This window comes from Leptinotarsa decemlineata, unplaced genomic scaffold, assembly GCF_025532065.1.
Source record: "Leptinotarsa decemlineata unplaced genomic scaffold, Ldec_3_MD MMD2_tig00005002_RagTag_RagTag, whole genome shotgun sequence".
Taxonomy (NCBI): domain Eukaryota; kingdom Metazoa; phylum Arthropoda; class Insecta; order Coleoptera; family Chrysomelidae; genus Leptinotarsa; species Leptinotarsa decemlineata.
Window position 1 is genome coordinate 1,478,630 of NW_027412614.1, and position 13,547 is coordinate 1,492,176.

A 13,547-nucleotide genomic window follows, 5' to 3' on the forward strand; every position below is an offset into this window, starting at 1 on the left:
CCTGGGTTTCGAAGTGCTCTACGAGCTGCTTTTCTTCTCAGAGTGGCTTCTGCAAGAACCAATTTATTTTCAACTTCCTCAGCGGTTTGAGTGACAGAAGCTTGGCTATCTGGCAGGATTCTTACCCTAGGAACACCTAGTTGTAATTCGTTTGGGGAATAGCCAGTGGACTCGTGCACAATATTATTCAAAAATTCGGCGAGTTGAGGAACTTCCCAAGCCCACCGCGCATGATTTTCATGACAGTAAGTCCTGAACAACCGTCCCAATTCCCGAAGTACCCTTTCGCTAGGATTCCCAGACGGATGACGCACTAAACAGTGGACCAATTGAATACCTGCAGACTTTAAAGTGGTTTGCCATATTAGTGAGGTGAACTGCGTACCATTGTCATGCAGTATTCTTTTAATCGGACCATATCGGGGTAGATACTCTTTCATAACTCGATTCAACATTGCTCTTGACTTTGCCTTTTTTAGAGCATATAAGGCCGCATGTTTCGTGAAAAGATTGTAGATGACAAACAAGTATGTTACTCCACCTCTACTTCGGATTAGGGGACCATAGAGGTCCATTGCAATTATGTCATCTTTACCTGTAGGGATGATGGGGACTTGTGCTGGTTGGGGTAGTTTCGAAATTTTGCTCTTTTCGCAAATATCACAGGCAGTGGACAGTTTTTTAATCTGACGATGCATGTTTGTCCACCATACTTCATCCCTCATCATTATCCATGTTTTGTGCACCCCGAAATGACCTAAAGCCTCGTGATACATTCTAATAAAGAGTTCTACCAAGTGTTTGGGAACGCATAACAAAAAATGGTGAAGGTCATGACCCTGTTCATATAAAATTCCATTCCTCATTACAAAAAGTTCCTGTAATCGCATATCGTTAGGTAAATTATTTATTATAGTTTTCAATTTAACATCCTGAAGTTGATGTTCCATTATATCGGAGATAATCTTCTGAAAAGTGGGTGGTAATTTGAAACAAGAAAATATCTGAAAACATTTGTCTTCAGGAGACGGATATCGAACACAGGCATACCGTGACAGATCGTCAGCCTCAACGTTGTCAATACCAGAGATATGTTCAACAGTGAAATGGAATTCTTGCAGGACTAGCGCCCATCTAGTGACCCTGGGAGATAATAACCTACAAGAATTTATATAAGTCAAAGCCCTACAATTAGTATGTAGAACAAATTTAGTACCCAGTAAGTACATTCGCCACTTTTGAATGGACCAAAGGGCTGCCAAAACTTCTTTTTCAAAAATTCCGTAATTCCTTTCTCTTGATAATAATAGACGGGAGGCATAGGCGACTACACATTGTGTTCCATCTTTTACCTGTTAAAGTATGGCCGCTATTCCCAAATCACTGGCATCTGATTGGACATGTCACACCAATCGGGGGTCAGGATGATGGAGAAGAGTATATTTGACCATTTCCGCTTTGATGTTCTGGAAAGCATTCTCTTGGTGTTCACCCCAATACCAAGGCTGTTCTTTCTTGAGGAGTAGGGTGAGGGGAGCCACCATATCTGCAAAACCGTAAGCAAACATTCTGTCGTATTGATTGGTGGGACGTTTGTAATCCCCTAGGGATTGAACACGTTGCGGGTCAGGACGCACGCCATTTGGACTTATGACATATCCCAGGTAAGGCATCTCTTGTCGGAAAAATTTACATTTTTCCAACTTGAGAGTGAGACCTGCCTCTCTCAATTTAGAAAAAATTATATTCAAATGTTGAAGATGTTGCTGTTCATTTTCACTCATGACTAAAAGGTCATCTAAGTAGGTAACAAGAAAATCTTTGAAATTATTTTCGAAAATCATATCGATACAACGCGAAAATGATGAGCATGCAGTTGCTATACCAAAAGGTAGTCGACAAAAACGGTATGTTCTAGTACCTACCATGAAGCCGACATATTGTCTATCTTCATACTTTATAGGTACTTGCCAGTATATATGGATGAGATCAAGGGTACTTAAAATTTTCTTACCATGTAAGAGTTTCACAAACTCCTCAATTGGACGGGGTAACTCATAATCGGGTTACAGAACAGTGTTAAGTCGCCTCGCGTCCAGACACACTCGGACAGAACCGTCTTTCTTTTTTGTTGTCATAATGTGAGAAATATATTTTGAAGTGGCCCTTTCGATCACCCCCCAGGATTACATTTGCGCTATTGCTGAATCGATTGCATCCCTGGGATGGGATAAAGTCTAACAAAAAACTCAGAATATTCTTTCAATCTTATTGAAATTTCATAACTTTTCACACAACCCGGTATATTTGAAAAAAGTTCCGAATTCTGCCTAAGTATATCATGAAAAATATTTTTATAACTTGAATTAATATGACTCTGTTGAATTATGAGTGAAAAATCGTTAGCTTCACGCTCGTTCAGAACTTGTGATGTTTGATGAATACTTTTATTAACAAGAGCGTTCAGTTCAAATGATTCCTCAACTCCTTGATGCTCGAAAAGTGATTCAGGGATTGTGAAAACTTCAGAATCTTGCATTAGGCAGACGGTTTTCTTTGACGATTCCAGTTTAGCATGATGAATTCTTAAAAAATCACATCCGATGATAACTAGGAAAGAAAGCCCGGTAATAATTAAAAACTCATTTGTGAAGCTTTTGTCCTTTGTCATTTTTCCAGCTCTGAAATTAATCTGTGCTTGGCAAGATACTTTTCTGGCTTTAGTTTTGAATGCTCGAATAATCTTGATGCCGTTACAAAAAAAATGAGGTATAATATTATGATATTGTTTCAGCTGTGACCACACTTCATCAGATAATGCAGAGACACGACTGCCACTGTCAATGAGTGCAGAAAAAGTCAGTCCATACACGTGTATGTCAATGACAGGCGATCTATCTTCTGATAAAGTGTGCTCAAAATTGCATTCTTCTAGTAATTCATTTCTTGGATTATTAGCGATATTAAAATCGGCTCTTTGTACAATAGCCCCAACATTTGAGCCTAATGTTGGGAATCTCGCTCGTTTCCCTGTTCTTCTTCATAAACTTCCAAATTTTCTATTTTTGTTTTATTATTGTTATTCGAAGAAAATATTTGTTGATTTTGGTATTTATTTTTAGAATGAAAATTATCATTTTGATTTGATCGAGTATTTGTATACTCAGAATTAAAAGGAATTTGTTGTCTTTTTCTAGAAGAATTTTTATAGAATTCATCTGCGTAACGCAACCTCTTGAGGGCTTCATTAAGCGTTGACGCTCCGTATAAAGCACCAGCAACGTTGGGTGGAAAATGAGGCGCTATTATGGCAATAAGCTCTTGCTGTGTATAAGGGGGTTGTAAAAATTGAGCTTTAGCCACCCAATGGTTGAAGTGGTCTACGAAGCAGAAACTTTAATTTATTTTGCTGCCTGGCATTCCAAAATTGATCCAGAAAAACTTTCTTGAATTCTAAATACGTATTACAGGTACTGGAGAGAGCATTCCACCATAATTTTGCAGAATTTATGAAGGAATTATTTAATACAAGCTTTATTTTATTAAATGGCACAACATGCAAATCAACGCCCCCTTCCAGATATCTTAAAAAATCCGAGTGCAAGTCGGTATTTTCATCAAAAGTTGGTGAAATCTTGGCTAAATCACTGAAAGAAAATTGTTCTGTGGTATTACTTTACGTATAGTGGTCAAGTGGTCTTACATCATTTGCATTATTGGTATGTACAGGGTTATTTGTAAAACCATAATTTTGTGAATTTTCAATTACATATGCAACGATTTTACTAACTAAATTATTCAAATCTACATTATTCACACTTAGTAAGGGGGTTGGAAGAAATGATTGATATGGGGGTGGCTGATAGTTTGGAACGAAGGCATTTTTGAAACATTGTTTGCCGTTGCCCCCTGATGATAACACCTTTCTGCAAAATCAGTTGTTTTCTGACCAGTCGGTGCACCCTGACTAATATCTGCTCTCTGACAAATTTTTGCCCCTTTACTTAAATCTACTTCCGGAAAATTAGTTATTCCCTGATATAATTCTGTGGTATCCGTTGTCTGTTGATTTGTTCTTTCCCCCTGTATAAAGTTTGCCCCCTGATTGAGAGAAAGTTTTGAAAAATCACTTCTTTCGTTGCTAGAACACCCATTCCGTGATGATGATTCAATTACTGGAGAAGCGATTGGTGATATGTCAGCTTTTTCCCTACCTAGTACTAGTTTTTCCTTATAATTTGTTATTGGCGTTCTATTCAAAGTTCCAGATGTCCTTGGAATCGCTCCTGTTGAGTTCGTAACTGGTGGATATTCCACGTTCAAATTTTCTAACAATAAATTAGGAACAGTCCTACCTTGATCTTCGATGTTCCTTGGGGTACCTGAATCTCTTTGGGGCAATCCTTTGTCTAGGAGAGAATAGTTCAATGATTTCCTTGGTCTTAGGGTTCTCTCAGTCGGTTCCTTATCCATAATTCTTCCTCAGTTTATCCCAGCACACAAAACAGCTCCTCGATTGGGCGACAAGTTGCACAAGAACGAAATAATCTCAGGGTTTTTAGAATAAAAGACTGTGGCTTCTGCTGCACTGGCTGGGATTCTTTATTGGGAATAAATTTTTCTTTGTTTTGATGATGACTTCACAGATTAGACTATTTTCGATCTACAACTGTAAATGACCATTGATAATATTTCACATACATAAAACAATGAAAATAATCATAACAAGAGATAGTCTTATGAACTACTCACCTATAAATGACCATGGCGACCACTATAAATCATTCAACAACAATTTATGAATTGGATAAAGCCTAAATGGTTCATATATTTTGCGAATCGAGATCAGTCGTTGATTTGCTTTACCATGAAATTAGCAAGGTCATCATCTTTCAGAGAACGAAAATTCGAGAGCCTATTCCTTTTTTATAAATTTGCAACACAAAAACGCGCATTCCGATATCGCGAATAATTTTCAATCCAGTGTGCGAATTGTAGGCAACTCGTGATGTCTCTGCATGCATCACCGGTTATCACCCTTAAAATAGTTAGAACTGATACAATAATTTGAACACAAACTCCTATGAATTCAACGGAGTCTAGTTCATTACGCAACAACTGACAATAATAAATTAGCTCATCAACTCAAATTGAAACTTTCCTCAACGACAGACATATAAGGATAATTCAATTTTAATAGAAATATAGTAAAAAAATTCCAGTTCAAAATGTAACGTATTTCGAATATTCCGCAAACCATTGCAATTGGTATCCCAAACCTCCTGCAAGGTAACGTTAGTAGGATGTTACTTGCACAATTTTCTTAGAAAAAGTGCATCTAAGAACATTTATAATCCCCCTGAAACATTTGATTCTGACTACTCTGATGCAAGGAATGATAATGGAACTCCTCCTGGCTTGGCAGATTTACCCAGAATACCCAGAAAGAGTGCAGTGCAAGCCCACCAAGTGAGAAACACATTAAGATACTATTTTATGACACCTGAAGGAGAAGTTCCTTGGCAATACGAAATATGTTAAAATTTATCGTTTGACCACATTAATTTAGAAATAACTCGTAAGGAGGAGTAGTTTTGTTTTTTGCAATTTCCTGAGTCTTTTCAGTTGTCATGCAATTGTTCAACGTTTATTAATAAAAACCTTTTACAAACTGAAGTTTAGAAAAAGTGTTCGAAATGAAGCAGAAAAAAAGTTTTTCGTAACCCTTATTAACACTCTACGTAAAACTAAATATTGTATATACCACCGAAAGTCTTGGATTTTCCTAGTATTTTTAAAAATAATCGAATTGAATTTCGAAAATATGATGAGTTTTATCCTTTGTTTTACTTCCAAATTATGTGCTTCACAACCTTTTGTTATTTATATGCATGTATGATACGATAAATATAAAAAATGAAGTTCTTAAAGTCTATACGTTCCTCTGAATCCAACATCTCCCTGGGCTCATTTTTGTCTAGTAAGAATTTCATTGCTTCAAAAGCAAACCATTTACTTTTATACACATCTTACGTACCAGAGCCAGATTTATTGGTGTCCTTTATTTTTTTACTTCTCTCACCAATTGACAAATTCTTTGTTCTACCGCTTGTTTCTTGACGTGAAATTCTTTAGCAATTTCCATAGGGGCATCATGTCTCAAGTTTCTGTTCTTATAGTTTTTGGTTTTAGAATCCCAAAAATTTGTTTTTACTTGGTGTGCCTCAATACAGGCTATGACCGACGAAAACACACGGCTACGATGTCACTAAGGCAAGAATTCATTGAGTACTAACGGTTTATCGAATATCGAAAACACGTCCACACACTAAAGTCGATCGACTGCTCTTTCATGTTTACCGAAAATCGATGGAAAACAAATCGACATGTCGATCGACAAAGTCGCGTGTCACGTACACACCAAGGCGACAACGTCGATGGAGAGAGTCGATCGACAGTATCGACTCAGAGAGGACGCAGCTTAAGGGTTGCGAATATGAAGCAAAATTGATTGCTGTGAATGGTGAGTTTAGTGTTGAGTTTCTATTTTGAAATATTGAAATTGATACATGTCAGAAAATTCTAAATTTGGATAATTTCAATGATGTCGTGACATTATAACGGAATGCTCATATTTTTCTTATATATTTTCAGCAAAAAACTGAGTTGAAACTAATCCAGGAAGAAGAAATTGAAAAATACATGTACCTACAGAAAAATGCAATGTCGAATACAGTTTCATAGATTTTTCTATTGGCATCGATTATGTTGATTAACAGTTCATCGAATTCATTCATCAACAAGTTTGATAACTTTATCTATTTCCAATGAAAATTGTGAACAGAATTGTGGAGATTATGAACAAGAAAATGATAATTGTGAACAAGAGAAAACAGATATATCAGGTATGAAGGTATGTTTCGTTGAGTGTTGGTATCAATTAAATATTCATTTTTCTAGGCTCCTGTGATAAAAAGGAATATGAGGCTGAAAGACCATTAGGTTACTGTGATCATGAAATAAAACATGAGGTAAGGTTTCTCTAATAAAAATACCCACACAAGATCGTAGAAAACATAAAATAATAACACTTTTCAATAAAATATACAACCAAGAGGCTCCATTCACAGGATACATGCTTCTTGAGAGCCAGATTATATAATATAAGATTCAAAAGAATGGAAGTTATTAGGTAGGTATTTTTATATAGTTGGTCGAAAAACTCATCAGATATAAACCAAAAAAGTTCTAGATTCCATTGAGAACTTGTGGAAACTGGTGATTCGATTCCACGCCAAGATAATAAGTATCAAACTTTCAACAACATCTAAATGTTCATTCGTCTGTTTTTGAGCAGAATCGAAAGAAGTGAATCAGTATCTTAGCTCTTCGAAATTTAAGAATCATGGATAATGGTTTTGAGGTCTTGAGTGAAAAAGATAACATTAGGAAACCATTTTTTTCATTGAAAATATCACATTTTTTCCGTTTTTGATATTTGTAGTATCTACAATTGTCTTCGGGTGACGATTGTAGATACTAACAATCGAAACGTCGTGAACTAACGTGACTTTTCTTTTTTCATTCCTTTATTTTTATTTATTCAATTGTTATATTTTTACTTGTAGGTTATTTCACTATTATTTCATTTCAGGTTTATTTTTGCTTAATATAATTGTTATTTTCAGCTATTCATTTTTAATTATTCTTTTTTAGTTGTTTCAGGGATTTCAAATCATTTTATATAGTAGACAATGGAAGTCCGAACTAGTGAAATTCATCATGAAACATTGTCAATCACCTTCAAACAAACATCTGATTTAGAACAAGCAAAAAGAATCAGGAAGAAAAGTACACTTTTATCTTCCTCAGACTCGGATTCTGAAGACGATATGTATTGTGTGAAACAAATGCCAGTTTTTCAACCAAAGGCTAGTCAAAATAGGAAAGGTAACATACTAATCGTGTTAATAGCTCAAAGAATGAAAGCACATGTGGATTATCATTTCACATAAGAGTACAAGGTTATCCACTGAAGAGGTCCTCCCCTATTTTTTGTTATTTTTTGATTGAACTTCGTCATATTGTTTATTTATTTTCACTCAAAAGCAATGAGAATTTAGAGGTAGACCTTTTCGATGACTAATTGTCAGTAGTGTAACAAATAGACTTCTGGACCACTTGGGAGTGGGGGTAACCTATCTTTCGAATGACTTATTGTGTGACGAAAATTGTCTAATACCACATTTGCTTTGTCACCAATTGAACCATCATCCAGATACCAGCCGTTGAATTCAGTGGATATTTTAGTTATAATATGATGAATAGAAAGACAGAACAATAGTGGTCCAAGTGGATCTCCCTGCTGTACTCCTTGTTCGGACATTATAATTTCGTTACCAAATATTAAGAAAGAAGGTTCACTGTAACATTGTTCAATAAAAGGATATATGTCTGGTATGGCGTTAGCCACCGAATGTAACATGAAATTCCTGTCTATAGTATTGAATGCATTCTTAAAATCAAGTTTCAGAAAAACTTTTTCAACTGGGTTAGGATTTTCATTAATATAACATCGTGCAGCATGGGCTACTGCCTCGCAACCACCATTTGTTCCGAATCCAAATTGTTGGGGACGAGCGTCCATAAACTCTCTACTACCTACTACTTAAATATTGTTGAGTTTTACCTGAGTTCTTCTTCTTCTTAGTTGACCTCATCTCCCCGTTAAGGTATCGAATATGAAATCTGAAGTTTTCACGGATAGGAATATGCTGAACTGGTTTTCCGGGTATTTGATCCGTATTTGTGATGTTATCTCTAATTTCACCGACGTTTCGACAAAATCTCATTTGTCATTATCTAGGTGTGCTGTTACGTGTTCAGAAGTTTCGTTGACCTTGCTCAACTCACTTGCTCAAAAGGCAGAACAGCTATTAGATGAATGAAAAATGACGGTGCGGCGTTAATCACAAACACTAACCAAAGAGGAATTACCAAAGTTACTATTTAAGTTATACACGACCTGACACCTTTGTTTTTTTGGGCAATCGTGGTACAGTTCATAAATGGAATTTTAAATTAACGGGTGTACAAGGAAGTTTTAAGTGTATTTAGGGTACCTAGTTAATAAAGATGGCCTTAGTACCGATCCGACTGAAGTTTAGTCAATGTTGAATTGTCCCACTCTGAGAAATGTTGAGGATTTCTGTAGATTCATAGATATGCTATCATGGTAACGTCGTTTTATACATGATGTTATGATGATGTCGGATGTCCCCTATTACTGAATCAACTAAGAAAAATGTAAACTTTTCATGGAGTGTTGAATGCGATAGGGCGTTTAACGATAATAAACAATATTTGGTATCGTCCCCAATTTTAACGTGCCTTGATTATTCGAAAGAATTCATTCTTCATTGCGATGCATCTCAAATTGGACTAGGTTGCGTCCTGAGTAAAATTTTTGAAGATGGCGATAAAGTAATGTCTTATGCGAGTCGGTCTTTAACTCCACAAATACCAAAGTATTCTACAAGAGAGCTTGAATGTTTAGCCGTGCTATTTGGAATAGGAAAGTATCGAGCCAATTTTGAAGGTACTCGTTTTAAAGTAACTACCGACCATTATTCATTGTTATGGCTTCTCAAGTTACAGAATCCGTCGGGTAGGTTGGCCCGTTGGGGTTTGAGGTTGCAAGGTTATGATTTCCAAATCTTGCACCAGAAAGAAATGTCACATGTGGTGCCAGATGCATTGTTACGAGCGATAGCGTATGTTAATGTTGAGCCACGTACAGGTGATAGATGGTTTGAGAACCTAAAAGTAAATATTAGGTCAAATCCAACTAAATATCCTAAGTTCAAAATTCATGATGACAAAATACTCAGGTTTGTCAATTTTGGTGCACCGACGTATGATGAAGAATCGGACTGAAAGTTAGTTATCCCAAAATCATTACGGCCATCAGTATTTCTGGAATGTCACGACGATCATCTGTCAGGCCACTTAGGCATTTTTAAAACTTATAAACGGATCAGTAGTAGGTTTTATTGGCCGGGAATGCACTCAGATATCGTTAAGTATGTAAGAGCTTGTGAGGTGTGTAAAGCCAATAAAGCTGACCAACAGTTACCTTACGGGAAGATGAGTAGGAGAGTCGTTTCTCGTCCTTGGGAAGTAATTTGTAGCGATATCATGGGACCCTTACCGTTAACGCGAAACGAAAATAGTCATATTTTGGTAGTTGCGAATTGTTTCACCAAGTACGCTCTACTATTTTCCCTTAGAACAGCGACCAGCTCGACAGTCGTAAAACATATCGAAGAAGATATTTTTCATTTCCATGGAGTTCCAGGAAGGATAATTTGTGATAGTGACAGGCAATAATATATATATTATGTTGTTTATTGACCTTCTCCATTCATAACCAAGGTGACATAAAGTGAACAAGATCCAATTTCAACGCTGATACTTCAGAATCGACACCTGTATATATGCAGTTCTTCAAGACGACACAATGACTCTCCTTATTTTATTTTTAGAACATGTAAACAATTATTCTTCTATAAATACCGTCCTGAGAGTTATGGAACGCGTGTGACCTCAATGTCCTCTAGAAACGCCCACCACAACTACTTCCTGGACGGATGCTGTATCAGCCCCATTTTGATAAGCATTTGTATGAAACTGTTTGTGATGACGCTTCTCGTCACTCTTTACTTGTCCTTTGTACTACACTGAATAAAGTAATTTGTCATTTTCCAATTTCCAAGTTTTTCAACTCCTTTTTAAAAAGTGTTTTCGCAAAGCCACGACGAAAACTGGCGCAGTCGGTGGGATTTTGTCAAACGAAGTTTCTATCGAAGTGATTTCGGTTCGTATCAACGATTCATTGGCAAACACCAACTTGAAAGCTGAGATTCTGGAAAACTTGCCGGAAGAGGACAAGAATTGCCAACTCCGACTTCAAGAAGACCAGGGACTACAGATAAGCATCGCTGGAAATCCTATTGGCAACCTAGAATTAAAAAAAAACAATAAACCAGAAGAAAGACTTCACGAAGAAATGAAAGCAACGATGCTACTACTGTAAGTCAATTTTAAGTAGACCCAACCTATCCAATTTCCAAAAATTGCCTTCACCCAATAAGTGATAATATTATATTGTAATTTTCGATTTTCATCCAATTCGCGCGAACAAATTTTATGAACATTCAAAACGATTTAAATGATTTAAGTAGATTATTAGAAAACTCATTCAAAGGAAAAGACAAAATGCCTAAAACAAACTTTCAATCATTGAGACTATTTATTGACACAATACCTCAATATAAAGAAAATCCCCATACTTTATGAATATTTTGTGAAAATTTAATTGCAACTTTTCGAAGTGAGACCGATCAGACATTAAACAAATTTATACTAAGAGCTATTATTGGTAAATTAACTGAAAGAGCCCTAACACTCATTGGTTCTCGCATAGAATTGAAGACGAGGACAGATATTAAAGCTGCATTACAATTAAGTTTTGGAGATCAAAGAAATCTTGATTGCCTTATTCGAGATCTAATTTCTTTAACACCACATAAAAACAAATCACCTTATAATTTTGGAATGAAATGCCACGATTCAAGAAGCCTTATTGATTCGAAAATCAATAACTCCTTAATTCAACAACAAGAAAAAATATTACAAATTAACAACTATGACGATTTAGCTTTAAAAACATTTATTAGAAATTTACCAGGATACCTACAAAATAATGTTAGAATTAGAAACCCAGATTCACTAGAAAAAGCAACGTCTCTAGTTATCGGAGAAGAGAATTTCTTATTTTCAGAAACCACAATACCCTATGAATAATCGAAGTAATTAAAAACCACCTCAATATAATTTTATGAAACCTAATTTTTAACCTTTCCATCAACCAAATAATAGTCAAAGAATTCCTTTTCAATGGAAACCGAGTAATAATTTTCCAACACAAAAACACCCATTCTTTATAAATCAATAAAGTCAAAGAATGAGAAATTCCCAACAACCTAGTCAAATAAAGACAAATTATGAACCATAACCTATGGACACATCCTCAGGTAACACAAAAATAAATCCACAAAACAAATACCATGCAAACGAATTATTCAACCAAGAACTTTCTAATTTTGATGAATATGACCCACAAAATTATTATCTCGAAAACCAAGAAGAATATGAAAACTTTTGTTATCAACAAGAATACGAAAAATTACCAATACCCTTATACAGGGTGTCCCTGGACTTCCTCTTTTCCTCTCGGGAATGTATAGATGGGGTCAAAATATCACCAGTACTTCATATAACTTTTTTTCCTAAAATCCTTCGTTATCAAGTAACGGGCCCTCGAAGTTACAAAATGAAAAATGTTTTTCTTTGATAACTTTTCAAGTGAATATTCAAAATCATCCAAATTTTGGTAATTGACTAAACAAATGAATTCCTTCGATGAGCTTTCATGCAGGAGTCAGTTGTTTTGCTACAAAGTCAGGAACGGACTACCCCCGATGGTCCACACCCCAAAACTTTGAAATGACAGATATTTTTCAATATTTTTCAACAAGTTAAGGTTACTTGGACAATTTTATGAATGAAAGTACTCGTGTGGAAAGTCGATCGGAGCAACGAGTCTTGATAAAAATGTAGTTTCACTCGACGACATCAAACCCGCTCGTCCACCATTATTTGAAATGAATAATTATCAAAGCAGAAATAATAATGATAACGTTAATTCAACAACATTTATCCTGAGATGTCTACCATTATTCGAAAATATTAGTTTTTAAGGAAAATGGAAATGATAGGTAAAATGTTCATAACGAATTTTTATAATGCAAACACGTTTAACTAACGAAACTCAAGAGCCTCAAGAGCAAACAGAAATGAAAAATCCGCTACAGAAACTGCTCGATATGACCACCTTCTCTCTCTATACATTTTCTTAGTCTGCGAAGACACCCTCTCTGTACTTGAAATAGCATTCCAGGGTCGTTTCGTATGGCTTCACAATGTAATGTTATTCTATTGAACAATGCATCTCTTGTGTGAATAGGTGTAGCGTAAACAAGGCTTTTTAGATGCCCCCACAGAAAGAAATCCAATGGATTTAAATCCGGAGACCGCGATGGCCATGAATATGGCCCATCTCTACCAATCCATCTATTGTGGAAAATATGGTTCAGATGGTCACGCACAATCAAACTAAAATGAGGAGGAGCGCCATCATGCATAAACCACATATCTCTTCGGGTTTGCAATGGAACATGTTCCAAAAGTCCATTCGAATCGTTCTGAATGAACTCCAAATAACGTTCTCCATTCAATCGGTCCTGTAGAACGAATGGTCCTATAAGATGGTTTCCTATGATACCAGCCCAAACATTCACGTTGAATTTCCGTTGGTGTTTGGTTTGCAATATCCCATGGGGATTTTCTTCGGCCAATATATGGAGATTATGAGTGTTGATAACTCCATCTCTACTGAAACCTGCTTCATCAGTGAATAAAACTCG

At 36.0% G+C, this 13,547-nt stretch overlaps 1 protein-coding gene across 1 annotated transcript; it reads right to left on the minus strand.

Annotated features, from left to right (window-relative positions):
* Positions 1-1,403: 1,403 nt before the first annotated feature.
* On the minus strand, positions 1,404-1,673 carry LOC141484176 (uncharacterized). The gene has a single exon (XM_074179271.1). The coding sequence runs from the start codon at positions 1,671-1,673 to the stop codon at positions 1,404-1,406; it is 270 nt and encodes an 89-aa protein (XP_074035372.1).
* Positions 1,674-13,547: the final 11,874 nt, after the last annotated feature.